This window comes from Pezoporus occidentalis, unplaced genomic scaffold (genome assembly GCF_034315485.1).
Source record: "Pezoporus occidentalis ecotype Australia unplaced genomic scaffold, CSIRO_AGI_Poc_V1 ctg93, whole genome shotgun sequence".
Lineage (NCBI taxonomy): Eukaryota > Metazoa > Chordata > Aves > Psittaciformes > Psittacidae > Pezoporus > Pezoporus occidentalis.
Genome location: NW_026916294.1, coordinates 4,546,690 through 4,574,582, shown reverse-complemented (window position 1 = coordinate 4,574,582; position 27,893 = coordinate 4,546,690). Strand labels below are relative to the sequence as shown.

The 27,893-nt window shown below is 43.4% G+C and overlaps 1 protein-coding gene across 2 annotated transcripts in view; it reads right to left on the bottom strand.

The window, feature by feature from the left end:
• The window catches only part of XDH (xanthine dehydrogenase), a 53,139-nt gene that overhangs the window by 23,582 nt on the left and 1,664 nt on the right, over window positions 1-27,893 (bottom strand). Inside the window, exons 2-18 of one of the 2 annotated variants that reach the window (XM_062605813.1) lie at window positions 22,599-22,656; window positions 20,115-20,211; window positions 18,803-18,911; window positions 17,606-17,732; window positions 16,814-16,875; window positions 14,589-14,657; window positions 13,739-13,807; window positions 13,233-13,319; window positions 9,652-9,793; window positions 8,771-8,863; window positions 7,847-7,998; window positions 7,019-7,112; window positions 6,280-6,389; window positions 3,515-3,699; window positions 2,847-3,021; window positions 2,354-2,443; window positions 1,524-1,693 (exon numbers count right to left, since the gene is read on the bottom strand). In XM_062605813.1, the coding sequence (XP_062461797.1) occupies window positions 1,524-1,693; window positions 2,354-2,443; window positions 2,847-3,021; window positions 3,515-3,699; window positions 6,280-6,389; window positions 7,019-7,112; window positions 7,847-7,998; window positions 8,771-8,863; window positions 9,652-9,793; window positions 13,233-13,319; window positions 13,739-13,807; window positions 14,589-14,657; window positions 16,814-16,875; window positions 17,606-17,732; window positions 18,803-18,911; window positions 20,115-20,211; window positions 22,599-22,656 (1,889 nt within the window). The remainder of the gene's footprint in view (window positions 1-1,523; window positions 1,694-2,353; window positions 2,444-2,846; window positions 3,022-3,514; window positions 3,700-6,279; window positions 6,390-7,018; window positions 7,113-7,846; window positions 7,999-8,770; window positions 8,864-9,651; window positions 9,794-13,232; window positions 13,320-13,738; window positions 13,808-14,588; window positions 14,658-16,813; window positions 16,876-17,605; window positions 17,733-18,802; window positions 18,912-20,114; window positions 20,212-22,598; window positions 22,657-27,893) is intronic. The other variant, XM_062605814.1, reaches the window with a different exon arrangement.

Below are 27,893 nucleotides of genomic sequence, written 5' to 3'. Positions count from 1 at the left end.
GTGCCTGGAAGTAGCTGTTTATGCATCCCAGTGAGTGACAGACTTCTTTAAGGAGACATTAAATGTATGAATGAACTTTCCCACATGAACTCTGACAGCAGGAACTGAAGACAGCGCTATATTTCTTTGGAAAGTTCACTTTCCCGTGCTTCTGCATGGGAATGCCTCAGAAACAATCCCCTGACAGCTTCCCTTAGTTGGAAATACAGAGGCAGACGATTTTGAATTTACACTTGGTAGTCACAACCTGACTCGGGTGAAGTGGAAGTTTTCAGACCCCCAAAACCATAGGCTGAGGTAATTCTGTCACCCGATGAAATATGCTACTTCTTCCTCTATAGAACCACACAGGCTCACAGCTCGAAAGATCAACGTGCAACAGAAATGCAAGAGAAGGTGTAATTAGAAAATAGTGCATGTTGTGGTCACAGGCATAGATCTGATGCTTTCTCTATTGCCCCGTCTGCACTGGTAGTAGTAACAGTGTTTATGCATTTGTAGCACTCATCAGTGACTGCTTTGCAACACCTAAGATGTAACATGGATGACAGAGCAATTTCATAACCCAAAAGCTGACTAGTACATCTGTGCATCCATGACCACCATACTGCCCATCCTGTGTTAGACCACTGTGGGAAACCTCTGGACAGGAAGCCTAAATAGGCAGGAAGTATTGCCTAAGGAATGAGCAGCACATCACAAAGCTATTGAGGATGACATGAGGCAATATAACACAGAGCATCCCACATCACAGTAGTTGAAGGCAGACAAGAGCCCACAGAACCAACATAATTAGGGATTGTGGGGGGCAGCGAGTCCCACAATAAAGCAGCATTAAAGCTCATATGAGAATGCAGATGGCATTACCTGCCAGCATAGATATTTTAGAGTTGGTTAGTCACTATTGTTACAAATTATGCATCAGTCATGCCCTGCATGGACAAGATATTTTCAGAGTAATCTACATTCCAAGCACTGACCTATCCACCTTGCTACATATCTCCATCTAATAGCTGAAATTAACACACACAGGGCTGTTACGCAGACAGCTTGATCATAGCCAGTGTAAGCAAGCACTGTGCAGAAGACTCATCAGCAGGAGTACTGTGGTAGATTTGCATGTTACAACCTAAATTTTTAGGCAGATGTGGAAAAGCATGTTTAAGCTGCACGCTCTCGTTAGTGATAAAATGGCTCATTGTGGTGCTCTCCTACCCTCCTCCTTTCTAATCCTTCATGCTGGAGTACAAGAGATGCAACATGCAAGGAGGTTGCCTATTGCTGAGGGCTTTGTGCTTCAGCAAAGCTTTGAGCTCGGTGTTAATTCCCTCATATTCTCACTGAATAGGACTTGCAAGGCAGCTGTAACACATACAGCTCACCTCCACGTGACGACGTGCAATGAACTGGAGTTCCCCCTACTGCAAAAACATTTCCTTCACCCACAGCTTGACAGGTCAGTGTTTTCTAAACCACCAGGCACTGGATGCTTCCGACATCTGAAACTCAAAAGCAACACTTACAGGATCTTAGCGTGGGCTTTGGTGCTGGTCACCAGCGTTAGATACAGCTCGTTCTCATAGTGAGGGATGTCATCGCAGTAAACAGCTTCTCCACATGCTTGTTTGGCTGCTGAAACGTGCATCAAAGGCCGGCCCACCATATCTTCAACTGCCTGCCCTCGGGGCACTTCCTGGAGTAAAACACACAGCTGACTACTACTGCTTAGACTGCAGATGCAGAAGCATTGAAGGAAGAGCAAAAAGCACCATGAGACATTCCGGTGAGATGGGGAATGGGATGAGGGCTTCTGCCTGTCAGAAAGGAAGGTAAACAAGACCAAGTGGCTACACAGAAGGAGCTGTAGAGAACGAAGTGAAAGGGATTTGGTTCTGGAAACCACCATGGAAAAGAAGGGTCTGATGTTACAGCTTGCATTAAAGGTTCAAGTTTGGAAGCTAGCTTCTGCTCTCAATGCTGAAGTGAATGGGTCATTAATGGAGAAACAAGGAAGAAGACACATCCTGTATCTGAAGCCTGAGATATGCAAAGAAAAGCAGCTGTAAATGGGGAAAGCAGAAGGGAAATATCAGTCTGGATATGGAGCTGGCTACAGGAGGACATTGCTAGCCACGGCATTTCTATGAAGCTGTACAGGCCAAGAACAGTCACAGGCAATGAGAGGAAAGAACATCGTATACTAAAGCAAAGAAGGGACTGAGATCCCAATACAAGCCTCAGAAATGGCATTACATGAGTTCACATATTGCCCATGCTCAGGGAGACAAGATAAGAAGCACAGTTTGAGCTACAGAAAAACCCAGGTCTACACCATGCAAGTATTGCTACTTACTTGGAAGAGCTGGGCATTTGCAATTGGATCTTTGTGAAACAGCTCTGTAGCACTGACGTAGCTTGAGGGGACAGGCTCACACAGTTTGTTCTGCCAGAGACATTAAAAAACAATCATCTTCCCTGCCAGTCCCTTTCTCATGTTCCCCAGTAGCCCAGGATATTCTCCATTTTCCATCTTCCAGTGAAGATAATTCATCTTTTACTGGGTAAAACGCAAACAGGACTCAGGCTCTGTGCAATGAATAGCCACAGACCCACAGCAGTTGTAATATAACAAGAACACCATCCTTCCACAGCAAAGTGGGGATGCCACGAGGAAGCAAGTGGGAAGATGCACTAATCATTGCCATGCAGGTGAGGAGTAACTCCAGCATCTGCTGCAACATGGAGCTTGCTACGAGGTACAGCTCTCCTTGAATCTGAACCCTGCCCACCAAGCAACACATACAGGTCCTCCTTCCCCAAGCCTGCCTTCCCCCAGCAGCACTCACAGTGCCATTGTGGTCCCTGCTCAGCTTCTGAATGACAGTCAGGTAGAACTTGAAAAAGAAGCTGAGCGTGAGCGTGCGTCGGAAATCCACCATCCCACCAGGCGCAGAAGGGGACAGATCCATCTCACCTGCCAGTAAGCGGCAGGCATCCTGCAGCAGCTTCTCATTCCAGTCTCTGAAAGGGAACAAAGGTGACACTGAGCCCTCCCTCAGCCCTAAATATCACCAGGGCAGAATAACTCTTCTGACATGCAGCCCCACAAGCACTCAAGCAACATCTGTTCTATCTCTGCTTATAGTATATGTGTAAGCCTTGCTCTCATCTTGGGCTTACATCATCTTTTCTAAAGATGTGGCAAAGCTATTAAAGAGTGCAGATTTCTCAGCCCAGTTTGAAGAAAATCAGTTTTGTAGGTCATGCCCACACCTAGCTTCTGCCCATGTCAACCGATGGTGAATTTAGCATGGAAACAGCTCTCTGAATGAGACACTGACATGGATCTTTGAGGGTAAGGAGCACTGGAGGAAGCAAGGCACCATGCAAAACGCAGACTGCTGCAGAAGTATAGCTACACTTCTTCCTCTTTCCGCTTAGAGTATCTGTTATGCTCCTGTAAAAATCAGCACTGTTCCATTAAGCAGCCTTTCTATCATAGAAAAGTTCCTACCTGCCAGTAAGCTCCTGGCAGGTTTTGAGTGCCAGGACAGTTGTTGGAGCCATTCCTCCATAGCTTAGTTTTATGTCCTCCACTCGGCTAGTGCCATCTTGGAACAGGACTCTCATCCCACAGGTCACAATAGCAATGTCATCCTCCCGACGGGAAGCCTGCTTGAAAGCTGAGAAGTATTCACCCTAGGAGAGAGGAAAATATTCCTTTATCCTCTACCTTGGCATGCTTTGGAGTATAAATATGGACAAGCCATTAACTCATGTCTCTACATGGATGAGCTATTCCAGGGAACTGTATCTGGTTGTTTCATCTTGCAGGGCCAAGCAGGACATTTTTGTTCATGCAGTGCTGTATATTTTCACATGATTCAACAATTAATTCTGATGTATTAGATCAGTGCTTACTAGCCAGCCTAGGACTGTGTGGGAAATGAGCTTTGACTGAGATCTGCCTGGACGTATCTTGAGAGGAAGAACCGGGACATATATTTGTATATAAACAAGTTTACAGTTCCTCAGCTGGAAGCCTCATCAGTAAAACACAGATCCTAAATCCCTTCCCTTTGGAAGTCTTTGAACTCTGCAAGAACTGAAATCAGGGACCACAGATGTCTCACAGTTATAGAATCATAGAATAGTTAAGGATCGAACGGACCTTAAGATCATCCAGTTCCAACCCCTGCCATGGGCAGGGACACCTCACACTAAACCATATCACCCAAGGCTCTCATCCAACCTGGCCTTGAACACTGCCAGGGATGGAGAATTCACAACTTCCTTGGGCAACCCATTCCAGTGCCTCACCACTCTTACAGTAAAGAACTTCCTCCTTATACCCAATCTAAACTTCCCAGACTAATTAATAAAAGACTATTTCAATCTGCTACTGCACATACAATTCTCTGTAACCACCCTGAATGTTCTGCTGGTCTCCAAAGAGTGAGGAAATTCTTTTAAGTGCACCAGCAACTCATAAAACTCAGCAGTTCTCCTATGAAGAGTGGCAATAAATAGGAGATAACACTCCGCCAGTATACACTGAATGATGGTGTCATCCTGGAGTCACAGTCAAGTTTTTCCCCCTTGCTTGTTCTGCAGGTTATGACAAATTTCTGTTGAGGCATCTTACAGACTAAGCGAGGAATCAGATCCAATGTCTTTGCATGGCCCTTCCTGAGAGTTTTCTGCCAAGTTTCTTCTGTACTAGCTTAGCCAAGTGACTGTACAGCTCAGCAGTCTGTTCCATTAATTATTTCTCCTCAGAAGTGGACAGCAGTTCTTCCATTATAGTAAAGAACAACTCCTCTGTTGTTGTCAAGGAGAACAGTTTCACAAGAAGTCCCTTTTATGCATCGAGAGCTTGTTATTGCAGATATAACTGAAGGGTGTGTTTCATTTCCTGAATTCAAGTAATTAGTGGGCAGTCAGCAGGTAATAGCAGAGAAGCATCACTAGCATCCTCCTAGTGAGGACATTCTGCCACGCTGAACGTTAAACCAATTTGCTTTCAAAGAGAAAAAGCAGCCTCTTCTCTTACTGCACACTCTCTGTGACAAAGCCTACCCTGAGCTCAGTCCCCCTACAGTGACACTTAATGTGTAAACTGCTAAGCTTCGTTAGTCTTACTATTTCTGGGGTTTGGCCACTCTTACCTTGGTGTGACAGGTCACACCAGTGCACGAGGTAACATCAGACAAGCATGAACAACAACAAAACATTGATCTGTTTGCTGACACAGCCCTGCTTCCAGTTGTGAGGAAACCACAGTTCCAGAAGACTTTGCCTGCCACATGCCAGCACCTTCAGATGTCCCCTGAAGAACTTTAGTCTCTGTGATTTCATGTTTATGAGCAAAGATCAGCCAAAGAACCATGGAGCAGAGAGTTCAAAAGTTGGTTTAGTTTTTCAGATCAATGAGCTGCATATAACCTAGGGAGGAAGCCACTGCCCTACTGGTAAAAGTTTGCCTTGTGAAATTGCCCTAGGACTGTCATATGAATGGAGGGGTCACTACACACTACACTGTGAATTGCTGTATAACTTGTAGCCTCAAGCCCTAAAAAGGTAAATACCTTCACAGCCATAAAAATACAGTCTGATGTTCTGAACCCTAAAAGGAAGAAAGGGGAGGTTTACTTCCTAGGTACTCTGCTTCGATTATGCTTCATGCTGCTACAGAAGTGTTCATAGTTCTATTTGAAGGAAGTTTCACAGGCTCGTTTGAATTTGCAAATCCACATTGCCAAAATGCCCTAATAATCAGTCCTTCCGGTTTCAGTCTTGCAAGTCAAGGATGCAGAAACTGAGCTTCCCTCTTATCCATACACACTTTTCCACATTTCTTTTCCCATTTCGGTTCACAGAAATGAAGCAGGAACCTCCAGAACCTTCACTTCAGAACTGCTAGCGTCTTTGCTATATATTTTGCAAACAGATTCCTTGGGAGCATCACTTTGTCACCTTTCATCATTATTAAATGCACTCAAAAACCTTCAGACAATGAAGTGAAATTCATATTTCTTGCACTAGAAAACTTCTTGGGCTTACCATACTTTATGATAAAGCCCAGCTTCCCTTGCTTGTCAAAAAGAGCATGTTGCTAGATTTTCACCAAATAATCTCCTTCCTTCCTGGTCCACCTGGGACTACACGTAACCATTTGGAGTTCAGTCTCAAAGTGAAAGAGTGCCTCACATTGAAAATAACAGCCAAATAACAGCATTTCAGCTCCACAAACACTGAAGTCTTTTCCTACAAACTTACCTTCTTGCTATAGGGTATTTCAACCGAGAGAAGGATTTCCTCAGGCTTAACTATTGTCTTTCTGTATCCAGTGAAAAACTTCTCATCCATCGTGACAGTCCTTTTGCCCTCTGTAGAGCAAGAAGAGATCAATGGCAGCTGGATTAATAACTCAGATAAAGCTCAGCAATAGTATGTGTGAAAGATCCAAAAGATCCTTCAACCTACACAAATCACTCTTGATATGATACCAGTTTTCATTTTGCCACCCTCTCACTAAGTCAGGAAGGATTTTCCCAGATTTGCTTTGGTCCTTAGGGCTCCATGACAGCTTCTGCCTACATACAAAGTTTTATTTAGACAGGAACTGATCGATCTCCCTCCTTCTTTATCTGATTATAGCTGAGCCTCCAGCTGAACCAGTTTCCAACAACCTGGTGTAATTCCCTCTTTACCCTTTCCATAGCCAGCACACAAGAGAAAGTCACTGATCAGACACTCCATTCCAGGGATCCTATTCCAAAAAAATTCTTCACAAGATCAAATACAAATTAAGACATCTGGCTTTCTTCATAGGAAAAAAAAAAACAACCCAAAACCAAACCAAACAACAGTTTCAATCTTAATCTGCAAAATCCACAAGGATCAAATGTAATGTTAATTTCCACCTTCAAATTCTGACCAAACATCATAATCCATGGCAGAGAACTGTTGACTATCCTACTCCCCTAAGTGCCACAAGGAAATGCAACTAACTTACCACTTGACACCAAAGTCAATTTGCTTCCACTTGCCATTAACACAGGATTTAAGTCAGAAATGGGGCTTGCTGTCATTATGTTCCCACCAAGAGCCTAGAATTATAATGCAGTCATCAGATAAGACAGATAAGGTAAGACTGTTTTAGGAACACTCTTTGGGTAATGCATCAGAACTACTATATGCTCAAACCACATGTACCCGACAATACCAAAATTCACTATAGCTGCAGTTAAGGGAAGAGCCATGAAACTATGGAGCATCTTTTCAGTAATATTCAGGAACCCAAGTTTTGGCTATGATACAAATGGCACACTATCTTGTGGAGCAAAATTTCATGTTTGGTAGGCTGGTTCATCTGCTTGCTTCATATTTCTTTCCTTTTAGTATGTGAAGTCTGAACACATCAAACCCACCTCTTCCTTCCCTTTAAAACTAGAGGTAAATTTGCCACATCTGATGCATTAACACTGTGACTACCATAGTTGTGCTGGCAAAAATCTACACAGCTGCTTCTTTGAGGTTTGTTCAGCACTCTACATACATACTTGTTAAATTAGTCAAATCTCAGTCGTTTCCCCCTTATTTGGTAACACACCTGGACAACTGCCACGTTTCTGTTTGCCTTGCTTGCTGAACCTGTGAACACAGGCACCAAAACCCACGTTGCTATCAGTTCCTGGGGCTGATTTACGCATAGTACCTTCTTTACCTAGGTTTGCAAACGTTCTCACGTGAGAAGCACACAGCACACCAAGACTGGATGACGCAGGCCAGCTCCTCAGACTGAGCTCTCAATTTTAGTCCCTGATGCTCCCGAGTCACTTACAGCAACGTTCCTGATCTGTGGCCCTGCAAACCACCTCAGCTGCTCAAGGACAGCCTGGAAGACCTCTGTTTTGTAAGGAGGAAGCTCTGCCACTGCTTTTCTCAGCACCTCCTCTACTGAGCTCAGGGTACAGGCAGCACCGAAAGTGATTCCTGTAAACAAATGAAAAGAACTGTTGCTCTCCAAAACATCAAAGTACAGGAGGATGGTTATAACTGTGTCTACAAAGCTTAGATGTCACTGAGTTTAATTAGACAGCAGGGCTTAGAGAAGACATTCAGCCACACTTTGTATGCACTGCACGCAAACATCACATCCCCAGAACAAAATTCACCTTTAAATCACAGCTCATGGTGGTACTGACTCTCATATGACAGTGACCCACTATACCCTCTTGCCTCAGTGTATCATGAACCATATTGCCCTCCTATAGGTATTAGTTTATCCTTCGAGAAGTGAACTCCAACTCCTCTCCAGTTCCCAGAACTTAAACACGCTATCAAACATTGGACCACATGCACTACATTGTCCTAATTGCTTCTTAATATTTGTAAGGTTGACCTGTTCCCACCACAAAGATAAATGCAATACTTCACTTAGTTCATTAGATGGTCAAATCCAGCACCTTTCCCCCAGCTACTAATTGTCTAATTAAAAAGACTGCTCATTGAAATCCATTATTAACCCAGTTAATATACCTAAACCATGATGCATCAAACAGATAAAGTGTCTAATATACCCTCTAGTAAAAGCCCTCTGATTCTCAAACTGATTTTACATATCACTCACTTGATTCCCTGCATGGGAGAGGAATTAATGCATACAGAAAGCAGTCTTTAATCTTGGGATTTTCCTTCATATCCTGTTTATTATTCGAAGGAGTCCCTACTCAATTAACAGACATTCTGCCTCTTTGTTGCTCACCTGTTTCAGTGTGCTGAACAGCATTCATTTCAGAGATCCATGCTGGTGCTATTATCACCGGATACAACATGTTCTTTAACCTCATCTCAATACCTTAAGGAAAAGTAAGACTCCTTCAGTTACACACAGATGATGGAGAGCCTGAGCTGTTTCCCAATGAAATGGCAGCAAGCCTATTAAAGAGTCAGTTCATTGACCATCTGTGATTATATAAGGTCACAGAGATACCAGACGAGAAGCTGGTTTCCACTAATACCAGAATTCTCATAGGGAAGTTTTAGAGACTCTTTTCTAGGCTTACAATAACCTAAAATACACTGTTTAGTACTTGTGTAACTTGGCTATTGTTGTACATAATCCTTCAGGAAAGAACAATGAATGCATGAACAATACAAAGTTTGGGGATTGTCACCCAATTGCTCAGGATAACAGAATTATTAAGTACGTCTGCACTCTCCTCCTCAACACTTATGTTCGCAGAAGCACATATTTGGGGGGGGCAAAAAACAGTAAGATTTCAAGTCTTAACAGTTTACTCACTGCCAAACCTTTTAAAGCACAGGTTTCACAACTGAATTTGTTTACAAAGACATTTTATGCTGTGCCACTCACCTCTTCTCAAAATTCCACAAACCCAGCACATAAGCTTAGAGGTCTAGATAAGCATGGCTTTCTCACCCAACACAGCAAAGAACAGGGAAAAACATTCACTGTGAGATGAAGCTACCCAAGAAGAAATTTTATTCTTACATAAAACCTGAAGATTAAACACCTATTTAACAGCAACGGCATAAAGGAGGTTTACATTTGCACAGCTCTCACAAAATACTCCATGGAAAGTGTTCCAAATGCTCATAGTGAGCACCAGCTCTTCTTCTTACCCACTTCAGTGTTCCCCACAACGAGCTTGGCATTGGGGTACTGGGATTTGAGAGCCACCAATTCCTTGAGAGTTGTAGGCTGGATCCACATCACACGCTCGCCTCTGAAACACAGCTGTTCCTGCTGTTTGTTACTCTGAGTCTGCAAAAGTGAATTCACATAGAACTCAGCCTATAGAAAGTGAATTCAGCTAGAGCTTGGCTCAAGCCAAGAATCCCTGCTCACATGCTGCTCATGCCTATGCCGGGCCAGGCTCCATCTTAGTAAAGTTACTTATGGCTAGCTGTGATATCCACACTGTTGTTGGCAGATAGCTATTCCCCATCCTTCTGCTAGCAGTGACAAGAGTCTTTTTCATGCTGACAAGAGTTTTTCCTTCCTGCTATTGCCAGTTGCATTCTGCAGACACATCTCCCTAGCAAGACCTCTGCCAGTAAGCTCCATCTCACCAAAGTCCTGGCAGATGCCTGTGGCTTCAGCCATCTTGGAGGTAATGGGTTTTCCATTCTCATCTCACTGCAAAAAAAGTCAGTCCTTAGCACTGCTGAATTTGAGCTACCAGCTGTAAAGTCAGATTCTGGTTCCTTTAATTCCTTCATCCAGTGATTGAAGAAAACAGACTTCTGCGGCTGCCCCACAGCAACATCAAATCAACTTTTAGGCAGGAGAACATCTTAGAGAAGAAGCAGATGGGACCTATCTCATGCTAAATATATATTATGCTGTATATGAGAACCTCTTCATGCTGTAGCTCATGACACATTTAGGCTGAGTGCAGCAGCAGAACAACTGAATTTCAGTTGATTGTTAAATGTGAAGGAAGCTGGAAACGCACCATGTCCTGGACTAGATTCCTGGCTGGGACACATTCACTTAGGTGAAAACTGCCCCAAAAAAGAAAGGAATAAAACATGGAGAGAAACTAATCTCACCTAACTTTTCACAGTATCACAGTATGCTAGAGATTGGAAGGGACCTCAAAAGATCACCTAGTCCAATCCCCCTGCCGGAGCAGGAACACCTAGATAATGTTACACAGGAATGTGTCCAGGCGAGTTTTGAATGTCTCCAGGGAAGGAGACTCCACAACCTCCCTGGGCAGCCTGTTCCAGGGTTCCGTCACCCTCACTGAGAAGAAGTTTCTTCTCAAGTTTAAGTGGAACCTCTTGTGTTCCAGTTTGTACCCATTACCCCTTGTCCTATCATTGTTTGCCACTGAGTAGAGCCTGGCTCCATCCTCGTGACACTCCCCCTTTATATATTTATAGACACTAATAAGGTCACCCCTCAGTCTCCTCTTCTCCAAACTATAGAGACCCAGCTCCCTCAGTCTTTCCTCATAAGGGAGATGCTCCACTCCCTTAATCATCTTGGTTGCCCTGCGCTGGACTCTCTCCAGCAGCTCCCTGTCCTTCTTGAACTGAGGGGCCCAGAACTGGACACAATATTCCAGATGGGGTCTCACCAGGGCAGAGTAGAGAGGAAGGAGGACCTCTCTCGACCTACTAACCACCCCCCTTCTAATACACCCCAGGATGCCATTGGCCTTCTTGGCCACAAGGGCACAGTGTTGGCTCATGGTCATCCTGTCGTCCACTAGGACCCCCAGGTCCCTCTCCCCTACACTGCTCTCTAACAGGTCGTTCCCCAACCTATACTGGAACCTGGGGTTGTTCCTGCCCAGATGCAGGACTCTACACTTTCCCTTGTTATATTTCATCAGGAGACTGTGTCAAATGCTTTGCTGAAGTCAAGGTAGACCACATCCACTGCTCTGCCATCATCCATCCACCGTGTTTTCCTCATAAAAGGCTAAGAGATTGGTCAAACATGATTTCCCCTTGGTGAAGCCATGTTGACTGCCCCTCATAACCCTCTTATCCTTGATATGCCTTAAGATGGCACCAAGGACAAGGTGTTCCATCACTTTCCCAGGGATGGAGGTGAGGCTGACCGGTCTGTAGTTACCCGGGTCCTCCTTCTTGCCCTTTTTGAAGACTGGAGTGACATTTGCTTTCCTCCAGTCCTCAGGCACCTCTCCCGTTTCCCAAGACTTGGTAAAGATGATGGCGAGTGGTCTAGCAATGACTTCCGCCAGTTCCCTCAGCACCCGCGGGTGCATCCCATCTGGACCCATGGATTTATGGATGTCCAGATTGCTCAACTGGTCTCTAACACATTCCTCATCGACTAAGGCAAACCGCTCCGTTGACCTGACTTCATCTAAGGTCTCAGGGGTACAGGGCTCTTCAGGACTGCCTGCAGCAGAGTAGACAGAGACAAAGAAGGCATTCAGTAACTCTGCCATCTCTGCATCTTCTGTCACCAGGGCACCCATCCCGTTCATCAGTGGGCCTACATTGCCTCTGGTGTTAGTTTTGTCTGCCATGTATTTGAAAAAGCTCTTTTTGCTGTCCTTGACCCTTCTCGCCAGGTTTAATTCTAAGGAAGCCTTAGTCATCCTAGCTGCCTTCCTACATCCTCTAGCAGCAGCCTTATATTCCTCCCAAGTGGCCAGCCCCTCTTTCCATGACCTGTAAACTCTCCTCTTCCACTTGAGCATACCCAGCAATTCCCTATTTAGCCACGCAGGTCTCTTGGCCCTCTTCCTTGACTTCCTACGTGTCGGGATGCTCCGATCTTGAGCACGGAAAAAGCAGTCCTTGAATGTCAACCAACTATCTTGGGCCCCTTTACCTTCAAGCAGCCTTGCCCATGGGATTTCCCCTAGCAATTGCTTGAAAAGGCCAAAGTTTGCCCTGCTAAAGTCCAGGGTTGCAATTCTACTTGCTATTCTACTGGTCCTACCACACAAGATCCTGAACTCCACCACCTCATGGTCGCTGCAACCACGGCAGCCCTCAACCCTTACTGCTTCGACCAGATCCTCCTTGTTAGTGAGGATGAGATCCAGCAGCGCTCCTCTCCTGGTTGGCTCATCCACCATTTGCAGGAGGAAGTTACCATCCATACACTGGAGGAACCTCCTGGACTGTGGCTGGGTTGCTGAGTGGTCCTTCCAGCAAACATCAGGGAAGTTAAAATCCCCCGCATTTCCTGTCAGTGTGAGCTAGCCAACTGCTATTCCTGCTACACCGAGTGCAGAAGCTGGTGCTTTTGGAAAGTCATCTAGTTGAAACATATATTCAGCTAGCTCCCATAGCTCCTCCTTCTTTTCCTACACTATAAAGAGAACACAGGGTCATTAGCTCAGATACAGCTGTATTTAATGTAGAAGTTCACGTCTGACCTAGTAAATTGAAATCTAGATGTCAGCAACTGTTCTGCCCATGGGGCAGTGACCAGAAAGGAAGGCAACCCAAGAGCAGTCATGTATGGTGAGAAACAGTGAGGAAAGCCAGCCAGCTGGGGCAAGCACTTGGCCTGCATATCTTTTAAGTCACACTGGCTTAAGCCTTCTCTTTTATACAACAGGAAAGCATTCATGCCCATCCATCTTTTATCAGCAGCCATCTTCTGCTCACCATTTCCTTGGGGCAGAGACACTGCGGACACTCAAACCCTGTGCAGCACAATGAAACCAATGAACCACATGCTATTTCTTTTTGAATGAACTTACCATTAACTCTGGTGGGAAGATTGGCTCCTGTGTGGGGTCCAATGGCTGGAACTCAGAAGAATTGAACAGGCTGGAGGACATCATTTTCTATGACAGAGATAATGCAAACGGCTGGGTGGCAGAGAAGAAAGCTATCTGCATACAACACTAACTTGTTCCTCTTCCCAGTCAAATCCCTGTTACTATTTCATGGAGCAAAGTATGGCAAACACAGCAAAAAGGTATCACCTGATCCAGCATTTCAGGTGTTCGTATTTTTCTGATCACAATGCATGTCTAGTCAGAAACCAGAACCCAAGCCCTGAACACACTAGCCGGCTTTTGCCAACCAGAAGTGACATCACGTTCACATTGGCATGTTAAATCACAAAGGTACCTTTTCTGAGGTAAGATTTGCATAAATACAGCTAAATACAAAACAGTGGGGTTTGGCACAGAACAAGCCAGAGCTAAGACTTCAAAACATCAGAAATAGAGGAAAAACTAATAGTTGAAAGGCACCTTACCACATTGTCTTCTTTGCCGTTCATGCAGCAGCCTGGACCATTGGCTTTTCCTCCACAGCAGCCCCCGTTCTAAAGAAGCAACAAGCACACTTCAGCTATTCTACACAAAGTCACAATAGTCCAGCTTTTACATGACATATTCCTTCCTTTTTATGTAGTAATGGTTTTCATTGATAAGCTACTTTGACAGAAGAACTCCAAGCAGTCCTAATTGCTGGAATATTTCATGCAACACTGAATGCTTCCTAGCAAAGAATCCAGAGGAATTCACTGGAATTCCTGGCAAATAATTTCATTATATTCTCTCTTTCCTAAATTCATTTTATAGTTGCACTACCTTATGTCCTAATTTGTGTTTTCATCTCTCCATTGTCTGCACCTCAACTGGCACATAAAATGTGATTGTTTTCCTCCAGATATCCCAAAAGCTTCCAATTGTACAATTTATTGGAACAGTGATTAAATTACTCCATTCATCACTGGACTGCAGAGTTTGGGAAAGATTGTACTGGGGAATTAAGTGGTTTTTAGATCTGTTTTCACAGCAAGATGTATCGCTTCAATATACCAGAAGCTGGTAACACATTCTTACAGTTGTCACCATGCTATTTAACAAAAGAGTTGCACCTCCCAGATTCAGAAGGAATGTGTGTAGCTCGCTAGTGTAAAAAAACCTGTGTCGTGATGGCTATTCATGCTAATCAGGACATATTCAATGGCAGTGTTTTCCAAGAGCAGACGTTCAAACAAGCTCAGGTGGCTCTGAATATCTGCACCACAGCAGAGGGGACTAAAACATCAAAAGTCTAATATTACATTGCAAATTATGGCTTGTCAAAATTCAGCTTACCATGCTATTTTCCCTCTCACTACGACAGCATCCAGTGCCATTGGCCACTCTGCCACAACAATCCAAGTCCTGTGAGGACAAAAACTGTTCTGAGAAACGCATGCAGACTCCAAGGAAATGAAGTAGACTTGATTGGCTTTTGAGAGATCCCACATTTATTATATCCAAAGCAGAAATGGGGGATGGAAGCTGCCGAGCAAGTAGGCATTTCCCTTGTCAGTGGAAGGCAGTACCCTGCAGTGTGATGGCTAGGTCATATCCAGTCTACTGACAGACCTCTTGTCCTAGTTTAGAACTACTCTGATCATTCAGACAGTATCTCTGGTCTAGCAGGAGCTGTGAGGAGATACTAATAAAAGGGACAAGCACATACAATACAACACCTAGTACTCTACCAGCATCCAGCTGCATTCAGCTCAGGGGACTATCTTAACCCAGAGTAGTTTCTGTCTCTCTAGTAACCTTCCACAGGTCTCTGTCCAAGTACATGCTCACCCTCCCCTGAAGCCTGTGCAAGTTTTTGGTGCTCACAACGCCCTTTGGTGAGTTCTGCAGGTCAGCTACCTGGCATATGGCAGATCATCTGCCTTTGTTTGTTTCAACCTGACTTCTACTACTTTCATTTCTTGACACTTTGCTCCTGTATTGGAAGAGGCAGCAAACAGCAGATGCCTGCCCACGTTCCAGCTGCCAGTCACGATTTTATAGATCTCTCTCAGAGATCACCACAAACCAGTACATGGGCTATGTAGAGCCCCCTCCCTACTGCTTCCCTGTATGAAAACCAGATTACCACAGATGTGATCCTTATTCCACTTCTCTGGATGTTCCCCTATTCTGCTGTACCCTGTCAGAGATGAGAGGACCAGAACTGCACAGAGTACTCAAGCGTAGGAAGAGCCATAATGCAGACAGAGGCATGGTAGTGTTTTCTCTTTTGTTCTCTAGCCTTTGAAGTGTTGCTTTGACTGCCAGTGAGCATTGAGCTGATGCTTTGGGGAACTCTACCACACCTCCAAGATCATCTCCCTGCATGTAACAGGAAGGTGACCTTGTGTCTGCTCAGTCTATCCTATTAGATGTGAAATGAGGACTGCCCTTCTTTCTGTAAATTGCTTTGCATTTATCTGCCCTGAATTTTTTATCCCATTCTATTCTCCAGTCTCTCAGGTTCATGAAGTCCTTCTGAAATTCCTCAAAGTCTGTTTCTGTCCTCACTACCCAGACTAACACAACATCCGTTAACTTATTTCTCACACGACTCTTTTCCACTGCATTTAGGGACATCTTGAATAACCTCACACACACCACAGATCTCAGCAGAACTCCATGAGTGACCTTCCTCCATCGCAAAACCACACCAGTTTCTCCTACCTGCCATTTCCTGCCTTTAACCAATCTTTCATCCACACAGAGATCTTTCCTCTTACCCCAGGGCTGCTTATTGTCTTTAAAAGCCTTTGGTGAGACACTGTTGAAAGGCTGTTGGAAATCCAAGTAGACTATATCAACTGGGTTTATCAACCATTTGTAGTGGATCTCACTCCTGCTTGTATTTTTTGTTGATCGCAATTCTGGATAATAAAATGGAATCAATGGGCAGCATTCTAAATTCTTTACTTGTGATATTTAATACCAGAGTAGCCCCCATAAGTGGCTGATAATCACTGAAGTACCAAATGATCTCCTTTTCTTGACAGACACCAGCAGTCTTTCAGGAACAAAGGGACTAGAGAAAACTTAAGGCAAAGCTTCATACCTCACTCAAACCAGCAGGTGAACTCTAGGCAAGAGCTATAGCTTCTTTCCAGAGCTATTTCAGCTCTGCAGCCAATCTTCCAAGAAAGGAGCTTTCTCCTCAGATACCCCCACGGTGTGTCCCTATTCATGCACCATACCTTTACACTTTTTCCACATCAGGGATCGTGTGCAAGCTGCATTATGCAGGGACACTGAGAACTTACAGAAAAGAATCAGTCTGATAGCCTGTGATCCATAAAGGGACCACCTGGTGCTCCATTTCCAGCAACTGGGGTGAGTAAAGGAGTTGGCCTTCCTGCATTATTATTGCATGAAGCACATTAAAGCAGTCAAGAGTTGGAGCTGGGCTGTTGTGGCATGTATATACATTTCTTCTGTCACCACTTCATCCCAAGGTGTATTTCAGTGACAGAAAGACAGCCAGCCTTCCAGATTTGTTTTAAACATTATCTGAAGCCACTTACTTTAGCAAATGTCCTGTATCCTTCCAGAATTGGTCTGTATCCCGTACACCGACACAAGTTCCCTACGTTGCCAAAGCAAAAGGACAAAGATTCAGTGTCATTTGGCTGAAAACTTCTCTTCTTTTAGAACATTCTATTGTTCCCACAAAAGCTTGTCAAATCTGGGTAAAGTTAATGAAAGAACTGGGAAGAGGAAAATGTCATTAATAATCCTGCAACAATCCTACCACCCTTTTCTATTGAAATTAATTAGAAAAAAAAACACAATCTGCCTTATTCAGTATTCATCAACTTCAACTGTGTGAGTGTAGTCAGTATACCAACTACCCAGTCTCCTGAATTAGAAAGGGTGCTTTCTCCTGCATCTGATTTCCTCGTGGGTCAGAGCCAGAAGCATGGTAAGAGCTCTAACCTCAGCAATAATAGCAGCCCCTCAGATGATTTACACAGTTGGATTCTGCCACACTCCCTCACCTATATTGCTGTCTTTATCCTTTACAACATGAGGTTGGCTGGCACAGATGCTGCCACCTCTGCAGGCTCTTGTGACAGCCATGAATAAACAAGATGTGGAGATTAGGGGCATCTTAATCCAAGACTGAGGCTACTTGCCCCTGCTTCAGGGCAAACAATGAGCTTCTGTGAGATTTTCCACGGTCTATGGCCAGTCTCCTAGGGGAAAAGCTACTTCTTAACTTCATGACAATTGGCTATCTTTAATGAAACACATTTGGTGAAGCAGATGTAATAAAAGCAGAACAGGCTGCAGCTCTGCAGGGCTATGAGTATTACCTTGGAAAGCATCTTCTATGTCCTCCATTTTGGGCTCAGGTTTGTTCCGAAGCAACGTGTACATGGACATGACGATGCCTGGAGTGCAAAAGCCACATTGGGACCCATGACTTTTTGCTATTCTCTCCTGAGAAAAAGTAACAAAAACCATCAGGTCATGATACCAAGCTCACTGCTGTGCTTCTTCCTGTAACACCCCTGTTAAAAACAATACAATCTCACCAAAGGAGCTAAACTATCATCAGATGTTCTCCGATGAGATGGTCAAATACTGTGTGAAGCAGACTGCAGAAAAAGAGAACTCTCTGAAAAGAGGCTTTGAATTCCCAACTGAAGGCAACTAAAACCTCCAATGAGGTCAGGAGTTCTTCAGATCTACCATGCTAGAAAAGTTGGGGCTACTTGTATAGGCATGAGTGTGAATTTCAAAACTTAGCTGTTAGAATCTTCAGGGGAGACAAGGAAAAGAAGACAAGCAAACAAAGGTCAGCCTAGCTGCCATCCACTCATGCATGTCTAACGTACTCTTCACTTTGTTGTTTACTGTCTCAGATGTTGGCACAAGTCCTACCTGCTGTACAAACGGAGATGAATCATAATTCCTCCTAAAGGAACAGTACCCCTGACAAAACTGAGGCTTCCCCAAAAAGTGCATTATAACACCTTGCTAGAAGAGCAAGGCTTCACATTCCTGTCACTCCTCCCCACCAAGAATATTTGGGGATTCCAGAAACATTGCTGAACCAAACCTTACTGCTCTACTGCAGGGAAGGTTCCTAACTACACAGGATGAGAAACCAAGGTCTTTCATGGAAGACCACAGAAGAGCCAAAACCTAACTCAGATTCCTGGCTCCAGGTCATTGTATAGGCTTTCACCATAACATCAGTCTTCCCAGTTCCTGGGATTTGGTCCAGGATGCAGACCAAACACAGCCACATAGCCCTAAAACAAATGCCTTATGAGTTCAGCCAGGATAGCACCAGTTAACTTGCTAGGGTGTAACAGAGCTGCAGCACTGACCCAGAAGTTTGATTCCATCACATAATCATTCCTGCCAGTAAAGACTACTTGTGGGAAGTCAAACTCCCACGTTTAACATTATGACAGAGGTCCCAACACCTTGGAACAGAATTCATTAACATAAGAAGTAAACATGAATAGAGGGTTTTGAAGTTGCCAGTATTAATAGCTTACCTGGGCTGGGTGCAGCCTGGATTTTGTGTTTCCTATGCCTTCAACAGTAGTTACAGCTACATGATGCAGGGCACAGATAGGGAAGAGGCAAGCATTGGCAGTATGGTGGCTAAAATAATAATTAAGGTCATTTCATTTGACAGTGCTGCTCAACAAAGGAAAAAGTGGACAGGGGGACTGAAGAGTACTCAGAAACTGTAGCAGTGGACACAACAGGAGAACTTAAATAGATGTGATACAGGTATTCATTACATAACCAATCTTACACCAGTCAAAGTTCCCAGCAACTTCACTTGAACTTTAAACTATGCACCAGGATTTGACCTAGAAATTAGAACTTGAAACATCCTTGTTGCATGTTAACCTTTACAGAAACCAAGTAATTCATAGAGGCAGTCGACAAATACCAAGATGTTATACAGCTGGTCTGTCCCACTCAAAAAGTTACAGAAAAGCATTGAGTTCTTGGCCTTTTACCTAGAAAACAATTTCTAGATGGTAGACATCATGAAAAATTCGAGGTTGAAGGAACATAATAATATTATATTATAGATAGAATATTGTAATATATAGAAATATATTATAAATAGAATATGCCAAAATTCTTACAATAACTAGCTGCTTTATTTCGTTTCTATCGAGACAGAATAAGGACCCTAAAGATATCCTATTCAAGACCACATCACTAAGCAACCATTAAGTTGATCCCAAGTTAAAGTATCTCCAAGCATTATTCCAAATATATCCAAGATTTCCTTGTTTTAACTCTGCCTCATCCTTTCTCTCCATTCCCTGTTTTGTTTGATTCCATTGCTCCACTCATCAATTAAAGAGAGAACAGAAGGAAGTTTGTGTCTTAGGAAATAAGAGCCATTCTGAAGGACACAATAGAAGTAGAGAAAAAGTGAGCAACTGCTGACATAGAGGAACCAGATTATTGCAGTAATACAACAGCAATAAAGATTTTATCACAGTAATCAGTATTTGGGTAATCACAACCAAGAGTTATGTTACTTTGCCAGAAAGGAGCATAAAGGCATTCTGAATTGGGAAAAGACAGATAGCCTGCAAGCTTGAGTCAGTACAAGTATTTCAGGGCACAGTGAAATAGTTCCCTATCAGCACTGTGTAATGCTGTAGGAAAAAACATCTTCTTGTCTTGAGTTTATGTTCTGAAAGTGAAAAACTATGTTTTGGCAGAAACATCCATTATATAACTTTTGTTAAAAACAGTAACGCTTCCGGAATGTCAAGAATCTGGATCTGTCCCCATTTCATTTCTCTTTTGGAGAGTTTAGATTGCAAAGGATACAGGATTTTCTTCCGAAAGGGATCATACTTGGATATCATTACAGTGCAAGCACCACATCCACCTTCTCCACAGCCTAGTTTGGTTCCACATAGGCCCACTGAGAGAACAGGAATCAAGGAAAACAAAGAATGTTGGCAGAAGCCTACTCAAAGAGGTGTCAATCAAGGCTTAGCAACGTGTTCTTGCTGGAGACCAAACACTCATTTTTAATGCTTAATAACTTAACTCAACATAAGCAAAGTTTCAAATACTGGCTTGTGAGCTCCAAGATCAACACCCAAAGCCCTAATAAGGAGGCAGTTCATGTTCAAATAGACTCTTAGGATAAACAAAAAAGTGTCTGAACTTCAACAGTTCCCACTTTTCTTTAGACTCAGAAAAGGAACTGATATAAGGGAAACAAAGCAGTCAGCAACTGTGGGCAAAACACTGAGCAGTTCAGGAGCTGTTCAGGCATGCACCACGTCCCTGAGACACACGGTGACATCTCCTTCAGCACCTCTTACCAGTGGTGGTTGACTTCTTCCTTCACCTGGTGATTCCTACCACTTAGGAACCTTACCACTCTACCAGGTAGAGCAGTCATACAGTTCTCTGAGTCACACAGGAACTGCACCTGAACTACTCACAAACTACCTGCATCTTGAGAGTCATGGTCTGGCCACCCCAGCTCCTCTCTTGGCCTCATTTATGATGGCTTCCACATTACTAGGCACAAAACCAACTAAGCACACTTGCCAGCAGAGTAAGACCCCCGGAAACACTGAGAGCCAGGACTAGCAGAGATGCACAGAATCACTGCAGAGATACTTGGGAACCCACAAAGTGTGTGCACTGGCCTAAGCAGATTCCTCCACAGGCTGCAAAGTGGATGCCTGTACTCTAAAATCAGGCGTTACATCAAACGTCCTGCAAAGGGATTTCAGGGAAGAATTCCTTAAGTCCATCTGCTTTGGGTCCCTTCGCTCACTAGAAGGTAATTAGAAGCCGCTATTTATTGTGAAGAGGATTGGCCAATGCTGAGAGGTTTTTGATGGGAAAAGAAGAGCAGTTTTCATTGGCAATGGACACACGCCTTTGCTGAGATAATCAGCTTAAGCCTATAGAAAAGCAACAACCATCATGATTCAGGGAACTCAAATCATCACTGCCTTCACTGCAAAGATTCTGGGACTGACTGTTTTCATAGGATCATGGAAATCAGAATCATTTTGGTTGGAGTAGGCCTTCAAGATCATCAAGTCTAACCATAAACCTAACACTGCCAAGTCCACCACTAAATCATGTCCCTAAGCACTTACATACAATAATGTGCCTGCTTTAGCAGAATTACAGCTTTTCTATGCCATCTAATGTTTCTCTTGGCAACAGCGCTAATCTGCCTCAGTTGTTTCTCAAACTGTTTGTCTGACCATAACCAGGCATCTACAACCTAAGTTTACCAGAATGTTCTTGTAGAAGATCAGAAGGTTTTGAAGAGCTCTCGTTATCTCTTTACAGAGCTATTTGCATTAGATATTAACAAGCTTACACATAAAAGGTCTAGTGGTAGGAAGTACACAAAGGCACAGAGTCATGCCACTTATTTTCCCTCTTGAACTTTATCCACCCCAGGCATGGTCAGACAAAATAGGGCTGTTGATAGTTCTGCTGGAAATCCCAAAGGAGTGTGATTTATATTCTCGTACTTCTTTCAGATCCCAGACAAACAGAACATGGCAGCGTGGTGAAATAAGTGTGCATGATTCTCTTTAAGGCATAAACCAACACAGATGTGAACAGTTGGGCATATGCACACACCCAGCTGGTCAGACAAAACCTCAGAAGACACTACCTACTGAACCAGGCCTAGTACAGCCAGCCTGGTCATCACAGTAATAGCTACCCAGCTCCTGAAACTAATCATCTGACTCATGTGTTGACCAGTTTCAAAGAGGAATGAAACGTGACTGCTTGCATCCACTCCTGTAACATGCCCACTGTATGTGGTGGGAACCTCTGCCTCTGAGTTTGCATCCCTGGGTCATCTGATAAACAGGCCACAGGACAATCAAGTTATTGGATAGTAAGTATCCAGTAATATCCCAGTTATTGGGTGATAAAGCAAGCAGCTCAAGTGGCTGTAATATTTTGGCCAGGAAATTCTTTCCAATTTGTGTGGAACAAATCTGAATTTCCTTTAATTTTATGGTCTTTTTCTTTACATCCTATTCTGATTCCCAGTAATACTGAGAGTTTTCCCTTTAAAATATTAATAAATTATTTAAAGTTTATTTAAAGAATATTATTTAAAATTTGCTGTTGTTTAAGCTTGGAACACCAGCTGTAATCTTTGGCAGCAAGAAACAGCAGACCCTGCAGAGCCCTCCCTCTTACACTCTGCACAAGCTCTGCCTAGCACTCAAATGACAGGCAGAACAGTAAACAATTATGAAATGCTGTAGGCATTTAAAGCCTTCTGCTGTTTCTTCTGACACTGGATACGTTTTCTTCGCAGGTAGGTTAGCAGAGTTGTTTCCGGGTCCACATCTTTCTCCACCACCTGGAAGAAGAGAAAGGTCCTGTTACGCACAGAATGCTGAACAACATAGAGAGGTTAGCTGGACGGAGAAAGCTTGGTCTTTCTATAGCTTCCTTTCAGAGCAGGAAGGAGAGCCACTGATTAACTCCTCTTACTAGGTTGAGCAATGTTGGCCACGTACCCGGACACAACTTTTCCTTGAATTTATTGTGACAGAGAGAATACGCGTTACGTATGTCAAAGTCTTCCAGTTTTTCACACTGAGACAAGTCTTCAGAAATGGCAAATAGAATTAGCAGCGAGCAGAGAGAAAGAACTGTGTTTTGTACTCAAGTTTTGAACTCTTGACATCTCCCCAAATTGCATCTCATCTTTACTGACCATATGTAACTGACCTCTGTCCCTTCTTCTTATCAGAAGAGACTGAAAAATGAGCAGATAAACAGAATGACAGAAACAGCACCAGTAATAGTCTTTGCACAGAAAAAAAACAACAGCAGAAACCCTAAAATGAGCAGTACAGGTGCTGCAGGACATACAGCAAGTACCAATCATCTTGAAGTTTTCTCTTCCTTCCCTGCTAACATTAAGTCAGTGTTACATTAGCAGCCATCCTAAATGTGGGAATGGGAAATATCAGCCAAGGGGAAATTTTCTCTGAACATTTTGGGTCAGCTCCATCCTATTAGTGAACAACAGTATTAGCAGTTACCTATTAGACTGAAAATTAGATTTTACTTGAAGCTCTGCCCAAGGGTCAGAAACCAAAGTCCTGTCCTTGCCTCCAAATGGCCACAGAGCTTGTCTTCCCCTTCTTCTGTTATTAATAAAGTGTCAAGAAGCTTTTCCAGATTCACTGTGTGCCAGAACGTAATCATGTGCTCTTGGCTCTTACACTGTGCAAGTCCCAAGTACAATAGCTACAGTTTATTTAAATTAATCACTCCCAGTTTGAAGGGCAAATTGAAACAGAGGTCAACTGTGCAAGCCTTTTTTCTCCCCGATAAGAAACCTTCACAACCTCTGGACTGCTCCAGTGTTACGCCTTCGACATGTGACAGGGCTATTCCGAAGAGACAAGGTACATACTTCCTATTTGAGTCCACGTTTTTAGAACTAGTTGAAAAGGTGCAAAAAACAACTGGTCATTTTTTTGCATCTCTTATTCCTGCATTGAGGATAATCTATAAGGAAACAGAGTTCATTCTCCTAGCTTGGGGATGTCTTACTGTAAATCCTACAACACTTGTTGCTGCTATTCAGAACAGAGCGTTCCTATTCCCTCACCTTTTGGATGCATAGAAACAAGTAAGAGCACATAGAGGCTCTCATGACCGGTTGGTTCAGAGCAAGCACATATATCCTTCTGCTGCAGTCTGGGAAACAGATATGAGCAGATAATTCCAAAAAATACCTGTGAGTACCAGTGTCCCATAGACAAAAGGCCTTTGAGAGCCCTTTCACAGGAAAAGAGCCTTTCTCAGCAACTCATCCTCTCATTATCAAGCTGAGTTTCTTCCTCAGGGCTGTGCCGATGGTCATTGCAAGCCCTTCAAAGCAGCTTCCAAGATAGCGAGGCACTCAGAAAAAGCTTCAAAATACTTAAAAGACTGAGATTACTCAAAGAAAATGTCCAAGAATTCTTCTTGAAAGAACCCAAGCAGCACTCCAGTATGTACTCAAACCAAGCAATTAAAAGCTTGGCCGAGTGGCTCCTTTTCAGAAAGTTAAGTAAGAAATGAAACATGTGCCTAAGCCTTCATTCAGCAAAGCATTTAGCCACTCAGCTCCACGCACTTTCAGTGAAGTATTTAAGCATGTGTTAAGTCCCAAAGCCAACCCTCTATTCAGCTTTGTCAGAAAGTGGCTCCTACTATGCAGTAGGAACATGTCCTGAGCAAATCCGTGCTCTTACCCTGCTGAAACCAATAGCCCAGGATTCCTACTTCAGTTACTTCAAACTACTACACTGTCTCAGCAATGCTGGCAGAGACTTGGGATCAGAGGGAGATAAGGGGTAAGAGCTGGGAGGACATTTTGGTTTAACCCAGATCTCAAATATCCGAGAGCAAGGAGTCATTTCTTTGCAATGAGGGTCCTGGCAGAGGGATGCTTGTTTACAAGCCTCTCTTGTTGGCTATAGAGTAAGAACTTTTTACTGTTCCTCCCCTTTGTTCATTGCCATTGATGAAGAATGACATGCTGCAGGACACCACCAGCCTTTGGTTTGTTACAATCACCTGCTGTGATTTGTTCTGAAAATATTTTAAAACCCTGTGGGTGGGGATAACATCTTCTCTTGTCTGGTGCCCAGAACAATATGATTCACAGCTCAGTATCTTACCCATCAAAACAATTCCTGCTCACCTCCCCCAGTGTCCTTGTATAGAAGGAAAATGAATTATATTCAGTGCCCTCAGTGGGAGTAGGATCAACCTACTTAGACACTGCGATTAAAGAAATATTTCATTTTTGCTCATTACTGGCTGGGTTTTTTGATTTTATTTTTAAGCCAAATTTCATATTGCCAGATACATCACTTTGGCAGATCCAAAACTGTGGATTTTACTGCATGTGGTAGCTTAAATATTAATCAAATGCAGAAGGAAACTTTGTTGGAAATGTTAGGATGGCACAGACAGTCAAATGACTCCAGACAAATTTGCTCTGTACTGCTGTATTTGTAGTACACATCTATTTGCCTACTGATTCTAGGACTCCTAAACACACAGATCACCTCAGCAGGGAGCTCAGCCTGGCTCCATAGCTATTCAGGCACTACATGGAACAAGTTCCTAAGCAGTTCCACACACCTAGAGTCCATGGGCTGGTCCAGAGAGGTGTTCAGCTCACTTCCCCATGTTTTTATGTAAAAAACTTGGATCTCAGTACACATTATTTCTCTACCCACGTTCACTAACTCAGATGAGTTCTCCTTTACAACATAAAGCATCATGTTTAAATTAGTATTCCCAGAAAGTTAAAGAAAGGGGTTTTCAATTTAAAAGAACAGTAGTTGAGAAAGCTAAATAGAGAAACAAAAAGGCAAAGAAAATGGAAACTTCCCTAGTTTACCAAACAACATGCTAAGCTTTCCATCAGCTAGGGTCTTCAAATGAGACACAGATGCCTTTCTGAACAACAAGCTCCCATTTGATCACTAGTCCCTAGTCACTCAATTAGGCACTAGAAGAGAAGGTGGAAGGTTTTAACCAGACTGCTCCACAGCAAGTCAGACTAGACAATGGTAAAGGTCCCCTAGGACCTTAAAATCTGTGAACGTGTATTTCCTGAAGTCAATGAGAGATTTCAAATTCATTTAGTAGGGCAAAGGATTCTAACACCGAGGAACACACTGAATATAACCACACAATGTAAATCTGCTATTGCTCATGAGAACATTGTGTTTTGCTTTAAACTAGCACGCTGAAAACTTGTAATTCACTGTTTATGTAGGGCCCAGAGAATCCCAAAGCTCAAAAAAAATCCTGTATTTTGGCTGGTCCCAGAAATATTGACTCCATGTGTTTGAACTAAAATTACATGCTATATATGCATCGGACAGACTTGTCAGCGGAGGAAAACAAAACTGCCACTATTAGTTTTAAACTGTGTGCGTTGTTTTCCATTCTGCTCGAGGCAGACTCTGTGTTAACTCTGTGTTAACATCGATAACTCTGTGTTAGTTACGTGCCAAGCTTTATACCCAGTGAAGTAAACAGGTGCTTAAAATAAACAGTCCTGAATGTGAAGTATGCTCAGCTGTCCTGAAGAGACTTTTTCTCTGACAACACTGCAGACTGGGCTAAAGTAAGAGGGAAGGATTTGCTGCCATGAAAGTCCCTATCTTATCAACCACCTCTTATCGCAGTTTTGTACTATGACAGAATATGGGCAACCCATTAGCAATGTCAAGCTGTCAAGAATTCACACAGCAGTAGCCTTTCTCACAGGCAATGTTATCACATTCTTCGCAGCAAATCAACAGGGATATTTAGCCAGGACTCTATGGATGGAGCCACATCCTACCTTGCTACCTCCTGTTTCAGCAGCGTTGCCCAGGCACTTCCCATCACCCCTTCTATCACATAACATCTCATTGTGCAGACATGTCCCAACAAACTCCACATTCGTTGCCACAGATTGGATTGCCCCATGAGCCCAATTCTCTCTCTTAAACCTGCATTTGGTGGTGGTGTAACTCAAGCCATTTTGGCAACACATCCAAAAAAGGAATAGGAAAAAAATGTCACTAGAGGCTCTGAGTAGAGCACAACCCATGAAGCCCTCTCCTCTCTGATCAGTGGAACATGCTCCTTTGCTAGCAATGTCACATCCATGAGCCAGCAGGGAAGGATACTGAGACAGCCTTGACACACGGAATGAGTTGATAGCATTGGTAGTATTAATCATTCCCTGGTGGGGTTTTCTTAGCCAACAGCTGTCAAGATCACACTGTGATAAACCCCTTTACACATGCACAAGGTCAGCTCTGAGATGTGGCTTTTGTAAACAAGAGCTGCAGTTCCATAAAAATTGCTGAAATGCATCAAGGGCAATGCCATTCACAACATATTTACGAGCTTCAGGATGGAGCAAGAACAGATAACAGATACAAAAGAACTGTTTGCCTTCCACTGCTAGCCTTCAGGGTCTAGGCTGCTCTTTCTTCCCCTCTCTGCCTCACAGCACATAAAAGAGTCCCACAGAATCAGCTCTGTGCAGCTCAGTCCCTTCTTTTTTGCCTTGACCGATATACATTTTCATGTTAGCCAAGGGTCTCCTCCAAGAAGAAGGGCTTTTCCATTGATTTCTGCAGAGCAATGCTCCTGTACTACTAATAATAGATAACTACTCATAAATGCTGAAGCTGTAAACACATACAAGAATTTGTTTATAAACTCTTCATACCTACCAGGAGTAGCATCTTGGTTTTGAACCTTAGCTGCTCTGGCACCAGAACTACAATTCTCTTCCATTAGAGCATACCAGAAAATGAAAACAAGGCAGTGTACTTGACCTGTGTCAGGCTCTGGATTGTCCAACATGTTTGTGACAACCTCCTACTGCAAGACTCAAAGAGCTCCCAGTTCACCCTCTAAAAACTGGGGTTCACAGAGTAAGGAGCTGAAGTCACTAAAACCTTCACAGGGCAAGAAGATGACAAGTTAATGGTATGCAACCTGTGCCCACCATAGCAGAAAATGCATCAGATGAAATTCGCACATCAACTTGTGCCACTGCTTCACAGCCTTGAT